At 39.8% G+C, this 25,078-nt stretch overlaps 3 protein-coding genes and 2 pseudogenes across 4 annotated transcripts; 4 read left to right on the top strand and 1 right to left on the bottom strand.

The window, feature by feature from the left end:
- Positions 1-652, top strand: LOC115957842 (class I heat shock protein-like). Its single transcript, XM_031076176.1, has one exon. It carries the CDS (start codon positions 88-90, stop codon positions 529-531), a length of 444 nt encoding a protein of 147 aa, XP_030932036.1. The 5' UTR covers positions 1-87; the 3' UTR covers positions 532-652.
- A 2,065-nt stretch (positions 653-2,717) lies between these two features.
- LOC115954807 (18.1 kDa class I heat shock protein-like) lies at positions 2,718-3,354 on the bottom strand. Its single transcript, XM_031072747.1, has one exon. The coding sequence runs from the start codon at positions 3,232-3,234 to the stop codon at positions 2,770-2,772; it is 465 nt and encodes a 154-aa protein (XP_030928607.1). The 5' UTR covers positions 3,235-3,354; the 3' UTR covers positions 2,718-2,769.
- A 2,145-nt stretch (positions 3,355-5,499) lies between these two features.
- Positions 5,500-6,361, top strand: LOC115957202 (annotated as a pseudogene).
- A 1,706-nt stretch (positions 6,362-8,067) lies between these two features.
- Positions 8,068-18,923, top strand: LOC115957201 (annotated as a pseudogene). Its single transcript, XR_004084326.1, has 2 exons — positions 8,068-8,670; positions 17,914-18,923. The product of XR_004084326.1 is annotated as a 7-deoxyloganetic acid glucosyltransferase-like (transcript).
- A 3,036-nt stretch (positions 18,924-21,959) lies between these two features.
- LOC115958384 (7-deoxyloganetic acid glucosyltransferase-like) lies at positions 21,960-24,848 on the top strand. The gene is made up of 2 exons (XM_031076800.1): positions 21,960-22,501; positions 23,843-24,848. Exons 1-2 carry the CDS (start codon positions 22,060-22,062, stop codon positions 24,787-24,789), a joined length of 1,389 nt encoding a protein of 462 aa, XP_030932660.1. The 5' UTR covers positions 21,960-22,059; the 3' UTR covers positions 24,790-24,848.
- Positions 24,849-25,078: the final 230 nt, after the last annotated feature.

Here is a 25,078-nt window from a genome sequence, read left to right as displayed (position 1 = left end):
AAAAACCTCCCCATCAGAAAACCGTTATTTCGTATCACAGTTCGCTCGAAACAGTCACTATCACAATCGCATTCACAAAAAGAAAAAATGTCGCTGATTCCAAATTTCCTCAACCGCCGATCCAATGTCTTCGACCCATTCGAGGGCTTCCCACCGCTCTCCTCTCACTCCAACTTCCCCTCCGAAACGTCGTCGTTCGCCGCCGCTAAAGTTGACTGGAAGGAGACCCCGAACGCGCACGTGTTCAAAGCCGACGTGCCCGGGCTGAAGAAAGAGGAAGTGAAGGTGGAGATCGAGGACGGTCGAGTTCTACAGATAAGCGGGGAGAGGAGTCAAGAGCAGGAAGAGAAGAGTGACACGTGGCACCGCGTGGAGCGGAGCAGCGGAAGGTTCTCGAGGAGGTTTAGGCTGCCGGAGAACGCAAAGGTCGAGGAAGTCAAGGCTGCTATGGAGAATGGTGTGCTTACTGTCACTGTGCCCAAAGAGGAAGTTAAGAGGCCTGATGTTAGGCCCATTCAGATTTCTGGTTAGGAAATTAAGTCTGGTTTTGTTTTGTTATGGTAAATAATGGCTTCGCTTGTTTTCGTTAGTTTCGTGTACTAGTCGTTTTTGTGAAAATCGGTGTTTGGGTTGTGATGTAGGAGAAGAACTAATGCAGTCATGGATATTATTACTTATTTCTAATTCTAATTATTGAATTCTAGAATTTGAGGAAGAATAATTATTCTGTTTTTTTGTTGCATAGCATTGTTGGATGTTTGGGAATATAACTGAAAGTATTCAATTGGGTGAAAAATATTAGCAATAATTCAGTGAGATTTGATTTTATGTAAAAAAATTGCTTGCGATTATTACAGAAACAATCCGCCCATTTAGATATAACTTATTTTTACTAAAAATTAAAAATATTATAATAAAATAATTTTTAAATATATAAATAATACTATAAAATTTATTTTTAATAAAAAAATGATTAAAAATTAAAATTTGTGAAACCCATAAACCATACAAGGTAAGACTTGAAAAAAAAATAAGAATACAATGCGTGAAAGAAAAATACAAACGAGAATCTAAACAGATACAAAAAAAGCAAAATGCAATTGTTTCTTTGTGGATGTCAATAACAGCTGATGCATAGTTCTGAGTTGATATATACTGCCACCATAAATTGAGGATACATTTACCAGACAAATAGGGTGAATGCAGATTTTTAAATGCAGATGTTTTTAACTTTAGGGGGGCCTGAATTCAGTAATTCAGTGAAAAGTGAGTATGTTCAAGGGGAATCAGAAACGTCTAGAAGATTCTTAAAAAAAAAATTTCAAGTGAAAGATGTCAATCTGGGATACCATTGCCAGTTTTGCCTAGGCAAAACCTAGTGTATCAAATCTAGACCAAATTATGATGATGTCCATAATTCATGCTTCTATAGCTTTGGTTTTGATTTAATTACTCCATCTATCAACATCAGAAAACTCCCTCCCAAAAAATATATATATATATATATATATATTTTGGCTATTTCTCACTCGTTTTTGGGTTGTTACTTTTAAGTCTCACTTTCCTCCTTGCTTGAGGGAAATATAGATAATGCACCCTTGAAATGAGTTCAAATTCTTGAATAGATTAAACGGGATTCACGAAATTCACATAAAGTAAAATCATAGAAGCCCCAAGAGTGGAGATAATTCAGCATTGTAAGGAATCTATTCCAATTATGCAATACACTGTTCATTCCAGAAGGTTGAGCTTTGCATGATTATGTACCATATGCTATTAGCTTTCCTTCTTGCTACCATGTAAGTTTTGAGAAACATGTAAAATTACAATGCATAAGGTAGATACAAGCAACGCAGACAGGTAAATTCTGAAGGCAATGCAGACTTAAATCCTGCAGATTTCCCAACATAAATACGTCCGTTACGATTGAGAAGAGGGAAAGAAAGTAGAGTAAAATTTGACCAAAAATTAGCATATTTTTAGCCTCTCCTCTACTCCTTCCCCTCAATCCAACCCCACCCCTCATGACTAGACAAACAAAGTGAATCTTAGATATTAGAAATACTTTAGTCTAGGGGGGCCTAAACTCAGTAGGGAATTAGTTGCTAAAGAGAAATCACCTCTAGCTTCTGGGCTCTACATTTTACGCTAGGGGGCCTAAATTCAGTAGGGGAAAGGTATGCTAAGCGAAATCACCAAGCATGCTTCTATGGCTTTAGTTTTGGTTTGATTACTCACAATCTACCAACATCAGAGACCCCCTCCCAATCCTTCTTGGCCATTTAGACCTAGTTTAGCAACTGCCAAATATACCCCCTTGCTTGAGGGAAACTTAGCAAATGCACTCTTGGAAAATTAAGAAGGTTCAAATTCTTACATAGATTTGACGTGATTCACAAAATTCACTAGTAAAATTATTAGGGTCGTGTGTGTGAAGAAGATAAATAAAAAATTGTACTTAATCCATTTCCACTCTGAAGATATTTTTTTTTTTCCTCCTTGATGGGGTCATACTGGCCTATTAACCTCAAATTTCTTGGATTTTAGATGTGCATAATGGACATAAAGCTTACAGAAACTTACACACATATATTTATAACAAAAACCATTACAATATTGTCGACCATACAGGCAGTGAGCCTCATACATTACAGATACACGCAAACAAAAACAAAACATGCCATACTGATCCGCACTCCTCATTCTTTTTTTTATTCAACATAACAAAGATAGAACACAAAAGAGCACCACAATTAAACAGCTTGAAATTTAGCCAGAGATCTCGATGGCCTTGACCGCAGGCTTCTTCTGCTCTTCCTTAGGCACCATCACTGTGAGCACTCCATTCTCCATATTAGCCTTCACCTGATCCACCTTCGCATTCTCTGGCAACCTAAACCTCCTCATAAACTTGCCAGAGCTCCTCTCAACCCTGTGCCACTTCTCATTCTTTTCCTCGTGCTCTTTGCTCCTCTCCCCACTTATTTGCAATACATTACCATCCTCAACCTCAACTTTCACTTCCTCCTTCTTCAGACCCGGAAGATCAGCCTTGAAAATGTGTGCCTCCGGGGTTTCCTTCCAATCAATGCGTGCTGTAGCAAAAGCTGTGGTTTCACGAGCTGAGGGAGGAACGCTGGCTACAGCACTGAAGCCCTCAAATGGGTCCCAGATGTCCAGTGAGAAAGGGTCGAACACGTTGCTTCTTCGGCCACCGAAAAGACTGAGCGCCATTGGATTTGCTTCTTGTTTACAGAGACTTGCACTGAGCTTTAGAGTTTTAGTTTTAGACAATTCTTGGTGATAATGAAAGGCTAATGTAGAGGGATGTATATATATATATATTAAAAGTAGATTCTGGGACTTTCTTGGCCTCTGTTTAAGATTTTTTTTATGAACAGGATAGAGAGAGAAAAAGAGAGAGCGAGAGAGATCGGTAAGGTTCTACCACCTTCTCCAATGTGCCACAAATGGAAAAATCTTGAAGCTTTCAACTTTTGGAATAAGACTGATGTTACCCATTCAGCAAATAAAAAGAAAAAGAATGATGTTACCCAAAACTACGCGTCCCACTTACCCCATGCCATCAAAGAAATCCTCACACGTGTACCACCAATGGTCCAGTGGGCTGGGCTTGGATCCAGAAGGGGATGGTTAGTTGGTTGCCCATTTGATTAAGCTACTAGTGAGATTGGGCTGAGATGGAAGCCTATTAAGTGTGACCAAGTAAACATGGGCTGTTCCAAAACAATCCTATTATATGTACTGCTTTTTGCACGGCAAATATGTGCATTTTCGATGGGTTTAGTTCAATTGGAGAAGGACGTAAATTTCTAACTATTTGTTTCTCAGCTGCGAGAGAAAGGATTGATTGTTAATTTGTTATGATGTATTTCAATCCACAATTTTTGTAGAAAAGCATACTCTTCATTTCAAATCGATTTATTTTATGATTTAAATTAAATTTTACCTATCTAAGGCTTATGTAGTGATCATGTAATTTTAAGTCCCTAAAATTAATTGTAATGACAATCTTTGTGGATGACACACTTCATTTTAAATGAATTTATTTCATAATTCAAATCATGTTTTACAAATCTAAAAGGGTATTTAGTGTCATGTTATTTAGAATTTATAGGAAGTGTTACCATATACGTACATTGTTAAATACAATAAATAAAAACTACAAAATATAGAGGATTCTCTTCCAATTTCGGATGGTTTTTCCGTTTCACAATTTAGCCGGTCAACTTGCTGGTCATGAATATCGTACGTAGTAGTACGTGCATCATTGCTCCCCTCATAAATTCATGCATAGAGTTAGTCTCTCTCTCTCTCTCTCTCTCTCTCTCTCTCGTCAACTACCTAGACAAATAAATACCTTTAAATTGCTCATTGTATGATGCATGTAGCCTAGAATTGAAAGCATTAATTTGCCAATGAAAATCATACCAAACATACAAAAGTGAGAATTTCCATGGATCATATATAGCAGGCTTGTACATGACCCTCATGTACAGATGTACTCATCTTTCCATTACCAGCACAGAACCATGTCAATACCATGCTCAAATTCATAGAGCTTCTTTGCTTGGCGAACCTCAAGGTCACCTTCCTCAACTCCCATTACATTCAAAAACCCCTTTTGCGTTATATTGATATACAAGCTCGTTTTGCACACTATATATCTTGGAATATTTCACTTCAAAACTGATGAAATGCAAATCGTCAGTCTTTGTAAGTGCGTTCAGATGGAGCTGAGTCCTCATTCTTGTTCCTACAAATATAGTGAGATGACTCCCTCGAGATGGTTACTGGTGTGGTGCCTGCCACAACACCTTCGATACCAAAGTTAGTATAAGGAAGCCTTTAAAGAATAACATAGAATATTAGAGTAGCTATGAGTGCTTTTAGGTGTGTTTTTTTGTATTTGGTTTGTCTCTGATCAAAGTGTATATATACAGTTTTATGGTTCCTAGCCGTTGAAGGCCTTAATTGTGACTTTAGTGCCCTTTTTGTAAGGCCTCAGGGTTCATGAATATGGGTTTTGATGAGGCCCCAATGGCTTGCGAATTGTTTGATAACTGATCGACGTATTGAATGCTCTAATTAATGGCTCTTCTGTGTTCGTTCGTGTCGCGTCGGAATAGACGAGTACATTTGGTGAGATTATCCAAAGAAGTTGAACTCGTTAGTTCCATCAAAAACTATTACTAATCGTTTACCAGAAGACCACTTGTGCTGGGATCACAAGATTAGAGAAATGTTTGAATCAACCAGGGCTGTAACCAAGCCACTCTTTAGAGAGATGGTGGTCTCGGGTAGTCTGAGTTGCCTTTCAAAGGTATATGATCAATGCAACTAAATGTTTGAATTTAATTGAAAAACCTAATATGCTGTGCTTAAATTTACCCTTTAAAGATATCATGGCTTGTATTGAGTTGGGTTGAAGATTCTTTGAGTAAGTAAATTAGTTTAAGTCAAAAACAGACCCAAGTTGATCCAACCCATCTACAAAAATTTAAGAAAATGCGTGAATATATTGCAGGAAATGATGATATGGATAGGCCAATAGAACATGTCCCTGGTAGTATGGAGGATTTTCTCCGCCTCCGAGACCTTCCAGGATTTTGCGCACCAGCAACTTAGCTGACCCAACTCTCCAATTTGTTATTAGTGAGGGCCAAAAAAAAGCTAGAGCCAATGCACTCATCATCAACGTACGTTTGAAGACCTAGAAGCTCCCATACTCACCCATATGCGTAACCGTATCCCAAAAAACTTACAGCATTGGACCTCTCCATATATATGAGTTTAGTAACTAGACTCGGAGGCAAAACAACTCAGTCTTTGAATAGTCTTTGGGAAGTGGATAGAAGTTGCATGAAATGGCTGGACAATCAGCCATCAAAATCAGTAATTTATGTAAACTTTGGAAGTGTCACGTTCATGACAAGGAATCAACTCTCGGAATTTTGGTATTATTGGTGAATAGTTATAAAAGGTTCTTGTGGGTCATAAGAACAGACTTGGCGTGTGAAAAAGAAGAGAAAGAGGTTCCAAAAGAACTTGTGGAAGGAACTAGGAAGAGAATGTACGGTGGCCGGGTTGGGTCCCATAAGAAGAGATACTAGCCCACCATGCAATTGATGGGTTTTTGACTCATAGCGGGTGGAACTCAATGTTAGAGAGCATTGTGACTGGTGTGCCCATGATTTGCTGGCCTTATTCAACTGATCAAATGGTGAATAGTAGTTGGCTTGTGAGGGAGGAGTGGAAGGTTGGGTTGGTGTTAAGGATAAGATCAACAACAACTCCAAAATACGAATCCAAGCTAGTTGTGATAAAGAGGAGTCTTTGAATTCCAAAATTCAAAAGAATTGTGGAAGTAACAATTAAACTAGTGATAAGAATAGCTGTCAAAGATCGACTTCCATTGTATTTTAAGATAGACTTCTTTTGTATTTTAACTCCTTCTATTTGTAATTTTGTCCTCTTGTAATTTGTAACTCAAACACACAGCCAACACTGATTTTGATAGGCTAGAAAATTCAATCATTATCTTACATTTATTTGTTTTTACTGTTGGACATGAAAGATGCATGTGATATGGAGATTGTGCAAAAAGATGGTGAATGATCTAATAGTAGAGAGGAGGGAGGAATTTCTAAGATCATCAATGAAATGACTAGGTTGGCAAAAGATGGTATAATAAAGGTGGATTCTCATATTGTAATTTGGACGGTCTAATTGAGGATTTCTAGATGATGAGCTAACAAGGCCTTACTTAAACTTTCGAGCTATTTCTTGACTAATTATTTTCAATATTATTGAGATTCTAAAATTTTAATTTATGGAAGAACCAAATAGTATCATTCAATCACCAAAATTTTAATGAGAGTTGTGAAGGTTCAATACTATATACTAAGATAAGAATATATGATAGTAAAATTGTAATATGTCCATTCATTTTTAAGAAAAAAAAAAAAATCAAGATCATCAAATTTTATAAATTCAATTTTGAATGATCTAATAGTAGAAAGGAGGAAGGAGTTTCTAAGCTCAAAGAATGAGAAGCCTAGGTTAGCAAAAGAGAGTGTTGATGAAGGTGTATGATTGTATTGTAAATTGGACCATTTGATCGAAAATATTAGGATGATGAGCCAGCAAGGCCTTAATGCTAAGAACTTTTGAGCTATATCCGAAATAGTTATTTACAATAATATTGTGGTTCTAAAATTCTAATTTAAGGAGGATTGTAAATTCTAGTTAATTTAACTGATAAAACTCTTATTTTTGAATAACATATTTACGGTTCTAACCCCGTATGCACAAAAAATCAATTGATGTTTTAACTTGATAATAAAGAAATTAATCACCATAAAACAGATATCATAGGTTTCAATTTTCTTAGAGTATTCATTAATTTTTATAATACTGGAAATTGGAGGGAATATGTCCACCCATTTCATAGACAAAATCATTCTAAAAAAAATCTAAGACAGATTCAAGATCATCAAATTTTATAAATACAGTTTTGATAGATGGCATAATGCTTATTTCATTTATTTATTACCTAATTTACTTGGTTTTCAAAAAATAAATAAATAATTAACTTCATGTTTCCCTTTAGTCATACATCATACTGGGAACTTGTGGCAATTTTCTGGACTCTGGAATTTAAAAATGGAAAATATTTACTTTTATATATGCCAATGACTGTAAGATGCCGAACTCGCGAGTCGCGACTCCCAATTATTAATCCTGTACCACATGACTTTTGTTCCATCCCATGAGCTAGAAAAATAGAATACGTTACCGCAAAACCACTGGTTGCTTGTTTAAAATAGCTCTGACATGGACTGATGGATTGCCACGTTTGTATTAGTTTTGAAAAAATATAAATAGCACTGACATAGACTGCCACATTTGTATTTGTTTTGAAAAGAATATAGAAGCTGGTCGGCACATAAGATTATTGTCTCACTATCTAGTGAGCCCACATGGTCGTCATTTCCACGCATACAATGATAATAATAATGCATCGACCTGTCAAATACATTCCACCACATATAGAAGTACATGCATATAGAGCCCTGACTGCCGCACTTAGCAATTAGCACCCTAGAAGAATCCTAGATCGAGCTCACACAAGCATGGAACCACTAGAATCAAAAACTCCACATGTTCTCATCTTTCCACTTCCAGCACAAGGACATGTCAACTCCATGCTCAATCTAGCTCAGCTTCTTTCACTTGCTGGCCTCAACATCACCTTTCTCGATACAGATCACAACCATAATCGCCTTGTCCTTCACTCCAATATTCTACACCGTTTTGCATGTTTTCCTGGATTCCAATTCAAGAGCATCCCAGATGGCCTTCCAGATGATCACCCACGTGCCGGTGTCCGATTCAGGGAAATCTTTGATTCCTTTGAATTGGTAACTATACCATTATTTAGAGAGATGTTGTGTTCTGGTCAGTTAAATTCAGCTACTGGACAGTCGGTGACTTGTATCATAGCAGATGGAATCTTGAGCTTTCCTATTGATGTTGGCAATGAGCTTGGTATTCCAGTCATTCATTTCCGTACAGCCAGTGCTTGCTACTTCTTGGCTTGCTTTTGTATTCAAGATATGATAGAAGCTGGCGAACTTCCCATTAGAGGTAATCTTTCTCACTCTGTCATGTGGCATCCATTAGCAAATTCGTATTTGCTTTCTTGTTTAATTACATAAAAAAAAATATATAAAATCCTTTTCATAATTATGGTAGTGACTATTTTTATTAGTACATAACAAACATTGGGTTATCAATAATTTCATATAAATATAATATTACAGCAATCACAATTTTACATATCAATCACAATTTTATTATTACAAAGTATTAGGCAGGCCGTCAAGAGTCAAGACATCGCCCTTTTTTTTGTAATGAAATAGTTTTTTTCCAACACAACAAACACTACAAACACTGTTTTGAAAACAGGCAAGCAGAAATCTCCCTCCTGATAATATAAACTAGACACAGGGGAGGCCAAAGCCAATCATCATACAAAGCCAAATAGACCCTGTCAAAGTTTCAAGCTTTGGCTATGGAGGTCATAACAGAGAGAGAGAGAGAGAGAGGTATTTAAATATGAGATCTGAGTTCGATCTTTGTTTCTTTCACTCTACCTCCTATTTAAATTTCTATGTATTGAGCCTCACCTATTAAAAAGTAGTTTTAACCCACATGTAAGAAGGAGTATTAAAATTGTATGATTAAATGATTAAATTTACTATATCTCAATATTTTAAACTTTTAGGGCCATTGATAATTTAACATATCAAACCTTGGGTCTATAATGGCATGGCAACTAAGCTATTTAGACTCAAAATGACAACGACCTCTTTTGTTTGTCATGAGCTGCACATTTAATAATTAATAAATAGGCAATTAGACTGGTAAAGTATCATTTTAAAATTCAAATAAATTAGCCATGCGCAGGTGCTTGTCAAAGATGACGAAACTTCATCATGAGCTATACTTTCGAACCTTTGGCCCTGTTTGGTAATCGGTTGTTTAAATACTACAACACATATTTTTACACTTTTTCACTCACATATATTTTCACAAAACTTAAACAATGTTATTAAAAATCTCTTATCAAACGGGCCATTTTTTGTTTGTTTTTGTTTTGGTTTTTGGCTAAAGCTAATTGGATAGAGAAGATTAGATTCTTCGTTTGAGTTATTAATTTTATACATGTGGGTCCGAGAGGTTTGCAATCCGGCCCAAACTCTATCTGGGCCCAGGGCCTGTGCCGAGGAGGTTTCTTGCCGAAAACGAATGGTCAGTGGCCGAGGTAGCAAGGGGAACGGCAGAGAACTTACCCTGTCCTCGGCATTCCAGAGCTTCGATGGAAAGATCAACACCATGGTGTAGGCAATCCCCAAACAGCCCCCCCCAAGGGGATGTGAACGGAATGGGGCCCATAGGGAAGCGGGGTGTGAAATTGGACCAAGGAAAATGCGTCCCCTCTTCAGTAAATGCACCTGCCGACACCCAGAGCTGATTAATGAGAAAAGACGTTTGGACGGTGTAAATTTCGATCCACGCAACTAATAGAAAGTTAGATGAGACGGTTGATGGGATGGATACAGAAATAAGCTCCTGTCTGACCTACAAGTGGAGGGTCAGGATCAACCAAGACGGACTATATAATAAAAAGGAAGGTGCACCAACAGGGAGGCTGGGGAAAAAATGGCCAAAAACGAGAGCCTCCCAGCCCACCTCCAGGAGAAGTACTCTAGGGGTGACGATCGTTTAACCTTGTATGAACGCCATGAAAAACCCATCGCCTATCGATCAAGGCCTAGCTTTTCAAACCCACGCTCTACAAATGATATTGTTAGGGCCGTTTTACGTGCGAACCCGACACTGTTACGGTCCGCCACGAATCGTGACCCTACAATTGGCGCCGTCTGTGGGAAAGGCTTGCGTGTTGGCGCAGGTGGTAGGTTGAAACAGTTCCTCTGTTATTTCTAACCGTTGGTTATAGAGTTCAGGTATAAAATCTCACTAGGGGCTACGTTTCTTGACGAGGGGCTTGGCTGAGGAGCTAATTCCCCTAAAAGCTAAAGCTCCTCGTAAAGAACAAACTAGGTGCTTGGTAACGTTAACCGTATAGATAAACTCAAGGGGCTTGGCTGAGTAGCTAACTCTCCTAAAGCTAAAGGCCAGCCAAGGCCCCGTACAAAGAGAAAACTAGGTTTTGGACAGAACCAAGGCATTGTATGGTCCACGGACTCAAGCCTCTGGGGAAACCAACTACCTGGATGTAATGAAAACTAGGTTTTGGACAGAACCAAGACATTGCATGGTCCTCGGACCCAAGCCTCAGGGGAAACCAACTACCCTGGATGTAATGAAAACTAGGTGTTGGACAGAACCAAGGCATTGCATGGTCCTCGGACCCAAGCCTCAGGGGAAACCAACTACCTGGATGTAATGAAAACTAGGTTTGGACAGAACCAAGGCATTGCATGGTCCTCGGACCCAAGCCTCAGGGGAAACCAACTACCTGGATGTAATGAAAACTAGGTTTTGGACAGAACCAAGGCATTGCATGGTCCTCGGACCCAAGTCTCAGGGGAAACCAACTACCTGGATGTAATGAAAACTAGGTTTTGGACAGAACCAAGGCATTGCATGGTCCTCGGACCCAAGCCTCAGGGGAAACCAACTACCTGGATGTAATGAAAACTAGGTTTTCAGGGGAAACCAACTACCTGGATGTAATGAAAACTAGGTTTTGGACCAAGGCATTGCATGGTCCTCGGACCCAAGCTTCAGGGGAAACCAACTACCTGGATGTAATGAAAACTAGGTTTTGGACAGAATCAAGGCATTGCATGGTCCTCGGACCCAAGCCTCAGGGGAAACCAACTACCTGAATGGGGAACCCACTATTTTAAAAAAAAACTATGGCACATAAACCTCAAAACTCATCTGAAGAGAGCTCCGCATTAACAGATGGGTTAATACCTTGATTGCGTGGGTTCCCCGGTCTACCCTCTGATCCCCCAATATCAAAGGGGTTGATGCGATACGGCGCAACAAATTATCCAAAAGCGCAACCAAAGCCCCTCGCTACTCGGCTACCCTCTTGGACGAATTACCTAGAGTTTATCGTACTCGGACATCGCTCTAGCACGCATCGCCCAGCACTTAGCCGTTATCCCAGTTAGTTCCAGGAGTTTAATTTATTGATGATTAATCTTGTTACGCTTGATAATATTTGTAAGTCTAAACTAGTAGGAATCTGTGTTAAGGCGTTTCTCTGCCTAGAATATCATTAAGAGCAAGCTCATATTTAATATTCATGCATAAAGTAGTGGTTACGGAGAAGAAAGATATGTATAGAGAAATAGACCCATATTTTATTAAGACAAAAGAACAGTACAGTGTACAATGGAAAGCTGAAACAAAACCTACATCGAAGCTGACTACGTGAGTAACGAAGAATACAAGAGAGTGAAGATAAAGCCGAGGAGGCAGTTTAGAGGAGAGGTTGGCTTCTGCCTCGAGACCTTATTCCTCTTCCATGCTTTGGCACGCCCGTAACTCAGGCAGCAAAAGAACCTGACCTCAGGCTAACACCATCTACAGAAAAGGTGCAGGGAGCCGGAAGTTGGGAAGCCCCCGCAAAAATCTGCCTACCACAAAGTAGACAGTGCTGATGGCGGAAATTCCTTTTTCTGACATACCAAAAATCTGGCATGACCAGAACCTGCTTCGGGTTTTGATTAAAAGAAGGAGGAATACCATCTTCCTCTCCTCAAGATGGAGGACTGGCTTAAATCTGTGCCATCCTTGTCCATACCATATCACCTTGAGGATTCGGTGCCTCTGAAGCGTACGGAGACCTTTCTCCCTATCCAAGCCTCAAACATCTTGCTTTGGGGCAGTGGCACTAGAAAGAGGGATCGCGGATATGGAAGAAATATAGTTCTGAAGGGAACGGGAGAGTTCATGTGCAAGTGAAGTGATCCCCTATCCCATTTATACCCAGAAGTAAACCGGTGGTATTTAATTCGCGCAGCGTCCCAAGGAACGCTACAGACAAAACGTCTCTGGCTCGATTTCCAACGTCGTCCGCAACCCTGAGGCTAAAGGAGTCTCGAGAAGGTGCACCTTGAACACTGGGACGCCAAAAGGTACCGCGTGATTAAAGGTTATAGAGGCACCTCTTAATTTGTGGGCCCAGTAAATTCGCGGACCAGGCCCGTTTAACATAGGGGCCCAGGGACAGAACCAAGGCCTTGTATGGTCCTCGGACTCAAGCCTATGAGGAAACCAAGTACAAAGAATTATAAAAATTACAAGTTTTGGACAGAACCAAGGCGTTGCATAGTCCTCGGACTCAAGCCTCTGGGGAAACCAACTACTTGGATGATGGAAAACTAGGTTTTGGACAGAAGCAAGGCATTGCATAGTCCTCGGACTCAAGCCTCTGGGGAAACCAACCACCTGGATGATGGAAAACTAGGTTTTGGACAGAACCAAGGTATTGCATAGTCCTCGGACTCAAGCCTCTGGGGAAACCAACCACCTGGATGATGGAAAACTAGGTTTTGGACAGAACCAAGGCATTGTATGGTCCACGGACTCAAGCCTATGGGGAAACCAACTACTTGGATGAGGAAAACCAGGCACTAAGCGAGATTTAGCTATTATGCGTAACGTTGAAAATGGAGCTTATATCTTCGCAAGACGAAGGTTAGAAATGAATCTAAGGCCTCTGAGTATAGGTAAATTAGGGTTTGGGGAACATGATGGTGAATGTATTGCATGCATAGCTATTTATACATGTTAAAGTAAATCAGCGCAGAGTTCATAAGTAAATAGTGCGCATCAACGAGGGCGGTTAGCGATGTAATCAGAAGGAAAAAGGAAAAACAAGATTTCATATATACATGTTCAAATGCTTGTAAACCATCAATAAATTAGGAAGTTTGTGAAAGGGAAAAGAAACAAGTTAATCGTTCAAATAGAAACGAGTACAAAAGCCCAACCAAGGCTTCTAGTTTTCTGCTTTTTTGTCGGTGACATCTTGGGAGATGGGAACAAGATCAGCTTCGATGCCCGGAATGACGGTTCCTTCTGGGGAAGGCTGAACGGGGCCAGCACTAGTGCTCTGAGGGACCACAGCAAGGGGAACGGCCTGTGGCAGCTGTGCAAGTGTCGTAGGCTCCTCTGTACTAGGCACCTGAACGCCAACCACGGGCTCCGTAACCTCTTTAGGGGCCTCAAGATCTGTATGCTGGGGTATCACTGTCACGTCCTGAATTTCTCCTTCTTTGGGCGCCTTGCTGGAAGAACCGAGGGCCTGCAAGTCTTCTGACGAGGTGATCTCTTCCTCGGGTCGATCATCCGTAACCGCGGAGTTGGTAGGAGCGACCTCGCGGATGGCCGCCGGGTAGAATATGCTCTCTGCCTTCCACAAATCTGATGAAGCGTCCACCCCAGCTCGCTTCAATGCTTCTTCCCAGACCTGGGAGCAATAAAACCTGCACACTCCAGGAATTTGCGCCTTAAGGGTGGCTTGGGTTTCGGCTACTCCCATGTTGTAACCATCGTCCTCGGCCGTATTCTTGGCAGCCTCTGCCTCATTCCTGGCAAACTCGGCCTCCTGCTTTGCCCTTACGGCTTCATCACGGGCATATTCTGCCACTCCTTTCTCATGCAGAGCCGCGGCCAGCTGCTTATTTAAATACTCGATCAGATCTCTGGCTGTTCGCAGCTGGTCCTCGGCTTCGATTGCGCGCTTGGTTTGGTCTTTGGCCTGTTTTTGGGCACTAGCAAGGCCCGCCGAGACGTTATCCCTCTCGCGGGTAGTCATTGTTAAGTCATCCTTGACTTTGGCAAGTTCGTTTTCAGAAGCTTCGAGAGTCTTTGAGGTCGTTATGCGCTTCTTGCGTTCGTTCTCGGCCGCCTTACTCCTGTCGTGCACTTCTTCCTCCATCCTATAGGTTACCTGGAGAGCCTGTCAAGAAAGATGAACGTGTAGTGAGTGACAAACCGGTGACAAGAGTTAATAAAGTGTAAGATTTCAAGAAACCTTACCATGCCCAAGTATCTTTTAGTACTGAGAAAAACCTCCTGCATCCTCATTCTCTTCAGCTCATCCATGTCATTAGGAAGTAACATGGTTCTCCCTAATGCATCCGCCACGTATCCACCCTCGCCGTCTCCAAAGTCCCTCAAAGAGGCCGTTTCCAGTAATGGACCCCCGTGAAGCATTGGGGCAGGAAGCCAGGCGCTCGGCAGGGGTTGTGAATCAATTCCTTTTCCCTTGCCTTGAGAGGTTTGAACTGCGGGACCTTTGCCTTTGCTTTGGGGTCCGATCTTCAGTTGTTTTGTGCGCGGAGTATCATCCTTCTCCTTAGGAGGTTGGGATTTTCCCTCGTCCACGATGTCCTTGCCCTTAGGGCTCCTCTTTCTCTTGGAATCAGCAACTTCAGGTCGAGGAGACCGAGCTGGTTGGGAGGAGGTGGGAGGCTCGGGGCGGGTGAATTGTGGCTGAGACTTGGTGGAGGATGACCTGGTTTGGATTGTAAGGGGCCGAGGTGGTGGAGGAGGAGCAGTGGGTTGTGGTGCCTCCTGGGTATCCTTCCCTGGTTGGTCCTCGAGGAGTTGAAGAAGGGGGGTTAAAGGTATTCTCTTGACTCCCATCTCGGCTTGGGAAGAGGTGCCTATTAATGACAATTCCGCCTCGGACAAGGCTGGGTCACCTAGGTCACCGGGAGGGTCCTCGGATTGGTAGACTAAGTCGAATACCCCGAACCCTTCCCCCGGCTGATCTGGCTCACCTTCGTCCTCTGCTGCTTGATGAGACGAAGAGGGGCCCACCAGGGGGATGTTCTTGGGGACAGCTGGCTCCTGCGAGATTAAAAATCCCTTCTCTACCACGGTAATTTTTGGAAGCCAAGGACGGCGGGCACTGATCACGTGCTTTGCGTCCCCAAAGGACTTCTGAACCGGAGGGTACCCTAGTATTTTGTGAGCTGCACGGACTTGGCCATCACTGTCATTCACAAAAACCGCCGCTTGTAAAACAGTCTCCAAGTCTGCCCGGTTGACTAAATGAAAATGCCGTGTATAGGCGTGTTCATCTACAAAAACAACAAACATATATGCATGGTTAGTTATCGGCAGACGTTAGGTCAGAATGGTTTAAAGGGTTATCCCTCTTCCATTCCTAATACCCCACCTGGTTCTCCTTCTACTACGGGGCATGGATCGCCATCATGCCACTCCCCAGAGACGATAAGAAAATCCTTGTTCAGTCCCTTGTTGGAATCAGGGAGGCACTGGATCAACCGAACCCTATCATCCCTCGACCTCATGTAGTAGGTTTTTCCTTTCAATTTCTGGAGGTTATAGCACCAGTTTACATCATGGTGGGTCAGTCTTAAACCCATCTTCTCGTTTAAAGCGTCCACGCAACCCAAAATCCTAAGAACGTTGCCGGCGCACTGGGTAGGGGTTAAACGGAAATGCCTGAGGTAACCCCTCGTCACTGGTCCCATAGGGATTCTCATTCCTCCCTCTACAAAGGCGAGGACGGGAATTACAACCGCGCCCGTTCCCCTCTTAATGTGCCATTCCCCCATCTTACAGTGCTCCAGACTTACGTTGGGGGGAATCCTATAATCAACGATGAACTTATTCATCGCTTCCTCAGTATCAACCAACTTCCTCAATCTCAATTTAGCCGCCTTTGTCATTTGCTAAAACAAACCTAACCCGCGACGGAAAAGAAAGGGAGCCAAAGAGAAATAAACTCAGAAAAGAAAAAAACGCGAGTTAATGGAGATAGGGAACTTACATAAAAGGAGAGTTACGCTTCGGATGGACTATATGTGCTTGAGATAGACTTGAATTTGGGCGGAAGTTCGGATGGACCCTGGATACATGCACTAAAACTCTTAAGTACAGAACTGGAGAGACGGATCCATCTCCAAAAAATCTTTTATACTTTCTAGGGTAAACCGCACGCCCTTTTTCCCGCCCAGAGAGGCCAGGAGATCACCACCGTTCGATATCCATCACACCGTTGAACGTGGGGAGCACCAAGCCGCCCGTATTTAATGAGGCCACGTTTCGTCTTCCAACGGCTCTAGGGACGTGCCTTGGGCAGGTGAAAAACCTCGGGAATCGATAGATGACAAGAATTGATAGGCATTGGCAGATCCCTGACGTCATCAAAACCCTCCTATCCGTCCGAGTGGACGGATAGCAGGATTTTGAGGGGCTATTGTGGGTCCGAGAGGTTTGCAATCCGGCCCAAACTCTATCTAGGCCCAGGGCCTGTGCCGAGGAGGTTTCTTGCCGAAGACGAATGGTCAGTGGCCGAGGTAGCAAGGGGAACGGCAGAGAACTTACCCTGTCCTCGGCATTCCAGAGCTTCGATGGAAAGATCAACACCATGGTGTAGGCAATCCCCAAACAGCCCCCCCCAAGGGGATGTGAACGGAATGGGGCCCATAGGGAAGCGGGGTGTGAAATTGGACCAAGGAAAATGCGTCCCCTCTTCAGTAAATGCACCTGCCGACACCCAGAGCTGATTAATGAGAAAAGACGTTTGGACGGTGTAAACTTCGATCCACGCAACTAATAGAAAGTTAGATGGGACGGTTGATGGGATGGATACAGAAGTAAGCTCCTGCCTGACCTACAAGTGGAGGGTCAGGATCAACCAAGACGGACTATATAATAAAAAGGAAGGTGCACCAACAGGGGGGCTGGGAAAAAATGGCAAAAAACGAGAGCCTCCCAGCCCACCTCCAGGAGAAGTACTCTAGGGGTGACGATCGTTTAACCTTGTATGAACGCCATGAAAAACCCATCGCCTATCGATCAAGGCCTAGCCTTTCAAACCCACGCTCTACAAATGATATTGTTAGGGCCGTTTTACGTGCGAACCCGACACTGTTACGGTCCGCCACGAATCGTGACCCTACAATACATATTGACATTCTTCAACACTAACTTGAAATAAAAAAAACAAAAAAAAAAAAAACCGGGAAACAAAAGAAAACTCATAGATATATTTGTAATCATGATAGTTTAGTTTGTTTGTTTCTTTTAAGTAGCCATGCCTTCATTTCTTAGTGTTGTCACTGTCACATATGATCACTGGTTTTCAAAGAACAATTACAGGCTTTACATCTCACAATTCTTTTTGAACATAGCTAGAATTTTCTCAGTTTGACAATATGAATAATTCTTTGATAGTTTTATTATTTTTTACGAATTAAAAATATTAGTGAAATTTGTTACTAATTAACGTTTGTTTCATTTCTCCATAAAGAAATATTGAGTCAAATGTCTTACTAACGAGAAGTATGGTAACCACTCTAGAAAATGAAGACATGGACCGCCTAATAAGAAGTGTTCCAGGCATGGAAACTTTTCTTCGAATCCGAGACTTACCTAGTTTTTGCCAAGTAAGCAACCTAGCAGACCCAAATCTTCAACTTTTTGCAAATAGGACTAGGCAATCCCCTCGAGCCCATTCGCTTATACTCAACACGTTTGAAGATTTAGAAGAACCTGTACTCTCCCACATTCGCACAAAATGTCCCAAAATCTATACCATTGGACCCCTCCATGCAATACTTAAATCTAAACTTGAATCCAAAACGACATTGTTGCAATCTCGGTCTCCAAATAGCCTCTTCGAAGTGGATAGAAGCTGCATGGTGTGGCTCGATGCTCAACCTTTCAAATCTGTAATATATGTAAGCTTTGGAAGCATTACAACCATGACAAAGGACAAGCTCATGGAGTTTTGGTATGGTTTGGTTAATAGCAAGAAGCGCTTTTTATGGGCCATAAGGCCTGACTTGGTGCTCCAAAAAGATGGTGAAGGTCAAATTCCAGTGGAACTAGTTGAAGGGACAAAGGATAGAGGGTATATGGTGGGTTGGGTCCCACAAGAGGAGGTCTTGGTCCACCAAGCTGTAGGTGGGTTTTTGACTCATAGTGGATGGAACTCTACCTTAGAGAGCATCGTGGCTGGGGTGCCCATGATTTGTTGGCCTTACTTTGCCGATCAACAAATAAATAGTAGGTTTGTGAGTGAGGTTTGGAAATTGGGAATGGACATGAAGGATGTGTGTGACAGAGTTATGGTAGAAAATATGGTGAATCATTTGATGAAGGAGACGAGGGAGATTTTCAGGAAATCAATTGTTGAGAAGGCTAGGTTGGCAAAAGAAAGTGTGAGTGAAGGTGGGTCCTCTTACCGTAATTTGGACCATATGATTAAGGATATAAGATTAATGAGCATGGCTACAACAAAATAGTATGTACTATCATTTCTTGAGTTGTTATTGTTTAGAATTTTAGTACCAAGTGGTTTTCCTTAGTAATTGCAAATTAAGAAAGATGGCACTATTCAAAATTTTATGGTCATAAGTGTGGCAACACAATTTTTTTACCTACTTTTTCATGATTAATGACTTGATTTATTGTAATTAATTTGCCATAAAATTGATGCCACTAATGAATTCATGTAAAAGGTTAGTCCAATTATATTTTTATCATTTATTTTTAAAATACAATAGTATTTCAAATTATGATGTCCACTTCATATGGTTCACAGAAAAAAAAAAAAAAAAATCAACCTACAGCGCCTACTTCATGATAATTGTCTTTTATTATCAAACCAAGATGCCGATTGGTTTCTTTTATGAGTCCAAATCTTTTATCTTACTCTTCTTGCTCCACTATATACTCCATAAATAAAAATATACCACATGTTCATCTAATTTATTAAATGCTAAATTTATGCCTTATATTATTTCAATTTCCTAAAATAAATAAGGCGTAAATGCTCTTTTTGTCCCTACATTTTGGGGTCATTTCTATTTTGGTCCCTACATTTTTATTTTACCACTTTTAGTCCTTAAACTAATTAACGCATGACATTTAAGTCCTTACCGTCAGCCAACTAACAGAAAAAGCTAACGTGGCTAACGGTACATTAAAATAATAATTAAAAAAATATATTTCGACATTAAAAAAGGACACATCAGCATCTAAATTAAAAAAAAAAAAAAATTTAACTAAATAAAAAAATTACAAACATAATTAAAAACAAAAAATCATATGAATGGAGATCTCAGATCCTTGAACAAGAACAATAAGATTAGAAACCCATAAACTCATAAATTTCACATTCAAATTATCAAATTCCTATTCCAAATTCATCTTGATCATGAACACACAAGAACAACAAACCCAGAATATTCAATCCCAAGAACAAAAGAATAGAAACCCAAAATATTCTAAAATTTGTACACAAATTCTTCCACAAAAATCAATTGTACACAAACACCAACCCAGATCTGAATGGTTTTTTTTTTTCTTTTCCTTTCCTTTTTTATGTTCTTATCAAGAGCAGATCTAGGTTTGGAGTAGATCCAATGGCACCGTTTCTGGGTTTGGGTTAAAAAACTCCCAATACTTTTCTTTGCCACTTCTTTCATTTCATTTGGGCCAAAACTAAAAATGGCTTCTGTTGCTGCTTCCATTTCTTCAACGAGCTTATTCTCTCCCTACACTCTCGCTCGCCCCAAAACTCACAACCCTCAGCCTCACAAGCCCTCCAGTTCCAATTCCAAGAGAAAGCAACCGCTACGAAACCCTTTAGCTCCACCCCTACGCACCGACGACAGATCGAAGTTGCTCCACCCCACACTCCTTCGAAGGTTCGATGTCCACCCACACTCCGACGCAGCTCCACCCCACATTCCGACGCCACTCTGACGCAGCTCCACCCCACTTTCAAAGCCATACCCACCTCCAACATCTTCGATCTGTCGCCGGTGAAGCCAATCTATGGGTTTGGGTTTTGATTGGTGGAGGAGGAGCATGACTGATTTGGGTTTGGGTTTTGAGGAATGTGACATGTAGGTTGCGATTTGGGTTTTGGTGGTGGTCGATCTGAGATTTTAGGTTGTCACGGTGGACATCAGCGTGGGGTCATGGTGCTGTGGGTGGACCTGGGTTCGTGGTGTAGCAGCTCGCCGTGGGTCTTGGGATTAAGATTTGTGGAGTGGTTGATTTGAGTTTAGTTTTTCTGGGTTTGAGAAGTCCTAGAATTGAGTTTAATTTTTCTGGGTCTTAGGATTGAGTTTAATTTTGTTTTTTAATTTATTTTGTTTTTTGGTTTAAATTGTCTAACATAACTTTTATAAAAAAATTAAAATGTTGACGTGGCATATAAAAATGCTAAATAATATTTTAATAACCACATCAGAGTCACGTCAGCTAATAAGGTGTTCTGTTAGCTACGTCAGCTTTTTCTGTTAGTTGGCTAACGGTAAGGACTTAAATGTCACGCATTAATTGATTTAGGGACTAAAAGTGATAAAATAGAAATGTAGGGACCAAAATAGAAATGACCCTAAAATGTAAGGACGAAAAGAGCATTTATGCCAATAAATAAATAAATAACCCATCATATTTAGGTAACTGAAATAATATAAGGCATAAATTTAGCATTTAATAAATTAGATGAATATGTGATATGTTTTTATTTGTGGAGTATATAATGGAGCAGGAAGAGTGAGATAGAAGATTTGGACTCCTCTTCTTGCTCCACTATATACTCCACAAATAAAAATATGCCACATGTCGATCTAATTTATTAAATGTTAAATTTATGTCTTATATTATTTCAATTTCCTAAAATAAATAAATAAATAATCCATCATATTTAGGTAATTGAAATAATATAATGCATAAATTTAGCATTTAATAAATTAGATGGATATGTGGCATATTTTTATTTGTGGAGTATATAGTGGAGTAAGAAGAGTGAGATAGAAGATTTGGACTCAGTTCTGATTGATCGTGATTCCAACACAATGATAATTAATAATAGGGTAAACTACATAATTGGTCCCTAACCTTTACACCATATTTTAATTTAGTTCCTAACCTTTCAATTGTCTCAATTTGATCCTTAACCTTTCAATGTCGTGTTAATTTAGTCCTTAATGTTATATTTTAGATGGAAATTGTTAACATGACAAATGGCCAAAATAAAATTTAAGTTTATTGTCTCATCAACGTAAGCCAATTTTTGTTTTGATCATTAGACAAGTCATAAATTTTTATCCAAAAGATAACGTTAGAGACTAAATTGACACAATACTAAAATGTTAGGGACCAAATTGACACAATTAAAAGGTTATGGATCAAATTGAAATATAATGTATAGGATAGGGACCAATAATGTAGTTTACCCTTAATAATATTGGTAGCATTTGTTGCACAACATATACACGTGCAACAAGTTTTAGTAACATGCATGCATCTACCAGTCAAAAACATATATACCACCCCCTATATATGCATGTATATGGCACTAGTTCTTGCCAGAGACACACTGAAAACTTAGCAATTAGCACCCTAGATCGAGCTCAGATGGAACCCGAATCGAAAGCTCCCCATGTTCTTATCTTTCCTCTTCCAGCATAAGGACATGTCAACTCCATGCTCAATCTTGCTCAGCTTCTTTCACTTTCTGGCCTAAACATCACCTTTCTCAACACCGATCACAACCACAATCGCCTTGTCCTTCACACCGACATACTAGACCGTCTTGCGTGTTTTCCTGGATTTCAATTCAAGAGCATCCCAGATGGCCTTCCAGCTGATCACCCACGAGCTGGTTACCAATTCATGGAAGTGTTTGATTCCATTAAATTGGTAACTGAGCCATTATTTAAAGTAATGATGTCTTCTGGTCAGTTAAATTCAGCTACTGGACAGTCGGTGACTTGTATCATAGCAAACGGTAGCTTGAGCTTTCTTATTGATGTTGGCGATGAGCTTGGTATTCCGGTCATTCATTTCCGTACAATCAGTGCTTGCTCCTTTTGGGCTTATTTTTGTATTCAAGATATGATAGAAACTGGTGATCTTCCTATTAAAGGTAATCTTTCTCACTCTGGCCAAATTCGTATTTGCTTTCTTGTTTACATAAAAAATTTTATAATCCTTTTTCATAATTATTGTAGTGAATGTCATTATTGGTGCATAAGAGACATTATGTTATTAATAATTTCATATAAATATAAGGGTAAATTACAGTTTACCCACCTGTGGTTTGACCGAAATTTAAGTTGCTTACCTATGGTTAGAAATTTGACACTTTACCTACTTGAGGTTAGTTCAGTTAAAATTCCGTAATATATCTTTGTTAAAAACATGGCTAAATATGTAATTTTGCTCTACTTTTGTGTCTCTCTCCTTCAAAAACACAAAAAAACATAAAAATACAAGATCAAAAGGATCTAGTGGAAAACTTTTATCATGAGATTTCAAACCATAGGTAAATAATTTAAATTTTGGTCAAATCTTAGGTGAGTAAAGTGTCAAATTCAAACCACAAGTAGGCAACTTAAATTTCGGCCAAACCACATGTGGGTAAGTTGTAATTTACCCTAAATATAATATTTTTCCACAATTACAATTTTATTATTCTTAATTATCAGGAAGGCTATCAAGAGTCAAGACAGTGACCTCAATCTTTTTCTATCTAATACAACAAACACTACAAATTGGACCTTTTAGGGACCATAGATATTAAGATATGGGCCATTTAGGTAGCTATGGAGTGTGATGCTTGATGGCATGGCAGCTAAGCAATTTATATTTTAGACTCAAAATGACAGCAACCTCTTTTGTTTATCATGAACTACCCATTTAGTAATTAAGGAATAGACAATTAGACTGGTAAAATATCATTTTAAAATTCAAATAAAATTAGCCATGCACAGGTGCATGTCAAAGATGTCGAAACTTTCATGAGCTATACTCAAACCTTTTTGTTTTCTGGCTAAACTAATTGGATAGAGAAGACTAGAATTTTTTGTATGAGTTATTGATTTAATACATATTGACATTCTTCAACACTAAAATGCAAAAAATCAATAACCGGAAAAGAAAAAGAAAAATCATAGATATATTTGATCCTACCGAGATATCATGTGATAGTTTCTTTCTTTTGAGTAGTCATTCCTTCATTTCTTGGTGTTGTCATTGCCACAGATGATCACTTGTTTGCATATATATATATATATATATATATATATATATATAACATAGCTATAATTTTCTTAGTTTGAAAGTATAAATAATTCTATGATAGTTTTATTATTTTTTACGAATTAAAAATATTAGTGGAATTTGTTACAAAAATTTGTTTTGTTTCTCAACAAAGAAATGTTTATGTCAAATTTTTTACTAATGAAAAGTATGGTAACTACTCTAGAAAACGAAGACGTGGATTGCTTTATAAGAAGTGTGCCAGGCATGGAAACTTTTCTTCGAATTCGAGACTTACCTAGTTTTTGCCGAGTAAGAAACACAGCAGACCCGACTCTCCAACAACTTAAAAATATGACTAGGCAATCCCCTCGAGCCCATGCACTCATACTTAACACATTTGAAGATTTAGAAGGACTTGTACCATCTCACATACGCACAAAATGTCCCAAAACTTATACTATTGGACCCCTCCATGCAATTCTTAAATCTAAACTTGAATCCAAAACGACATTGTTGCAATCTTTGTTTCCAAACAGCCTCTTCGAAGTGGACAAAAGCTGTATGGTGTGGCTCGATGCTCAACCTTTGAAATCTGTAATCTATGTAAGTTTTGGAAACATTATGGTCATGACAAAGGATGAGCTCATGGAGTTTTGGTATGGTTTGGTTAATAGCAAGAAACGCTTTTTATGGGCTATAAGGCCTAACTTGGTGACCCAAAAAGATGGCGAAGGTCAAATTCCACTTGAACTTGTTGAAGGGACAAAGGATCGAGGGTATATGGTGGGTTGGGTCCCACAAGAGGAGGTTTTGGCCCACCAGGCTATTAGTGGGTTTTTGACTCATAGTGGATGGAACTCTACCTTAGAGTGCATAGTGGCTGGGGTGCCCATGATTTGTTGGCCTTACGTTGCTGATCAACAAACAAATAGTAGGTTTGTGAGTGAGGTTTGGAAGTTGGGAATGGACATGAAGGATGTGTGTGATAGAGTTATGGTAGAAAAAATGGTGAATCATTTGATGGGGGAGAGGAGGGAGATTTTCATGAAATCAACTGCTGAGATGGCTAGGTTGGCAAAAGAAAGTGTAAGTGAAGGTGGGTCCTCTTACTGTAATTTGGACCATTTGATTAAGGATATAAGGTTAATGAGCATGATTACAACAAAGTAGTATGTGTTATTGTTTAGAATTCTAGTACCAACTAGTTTTCCCTTGTAATTGCAAGTTAAAGAAAGATGACACTGTTTAAAAATTTGTATGGCCATAAATGTGGTGAGACGCTTTTTTTCCATCATTTTCATAATTAATGACTTGGTTTATTATTATTAATGAATCATAAAAGTGATGTCACTAATAAATTCATGTAAAAGAGTAGGTTAGTATTTTTTTTACACTATAGAATTTCAACATATGACATCTGCTCTATATTGTTCAAAAATAAAAATAAAAATCAACCTAT

This window comes from Quercus lobata, chromosome 8 (assembly GCF_001633185.2).
Source record: "Quercus lobata isolate SW786 chromosome 8, ValleyOak3.0 Primary Assembly, whole genome shotgun sequence".
NCBI lineage: Eukaryota > Viridiplantae > Streptophyta > Magnoliopsida > Fagales > Fagaceae > Quercus > Quercus lobata.
Note: the sequence above shows the minus strand (reverse complement) of the source record. Positions and strands in the feature narration are given on the sequence as shown.

Bases quoted from the DNA above. Each gene is read 5' to 3' on its own strand.
- LOC115957842 (XM_031076176.1), top strand. From the start codon at position 88: ATGTCGCTGATTCCAAATTTCCTCAACCGCCGATCCAATGTCTTCGAC.
- LOC115954807 (XM_031072747.1), bottom strand. From the start codon at position 3,234: ATGGCGCTCAGTCTTTTCGGTGGCCGAAGAAGCAACGTGTTCGACCCT.
- LOC115958384 (XM_031076800.1), top strand. From the start codon at position 22,060: ATGCTCAATCTTGCTCAGCTTCTTTCACTTTCTGGCCTAAACATCACC. The intron at 22,502-23,842 runs GTAATCTTTCTC...TAACTACTCTAG, and splicing joins TGGTGATCTTCCTATTAAAG to AAAACGAAGACGTGGATTGC.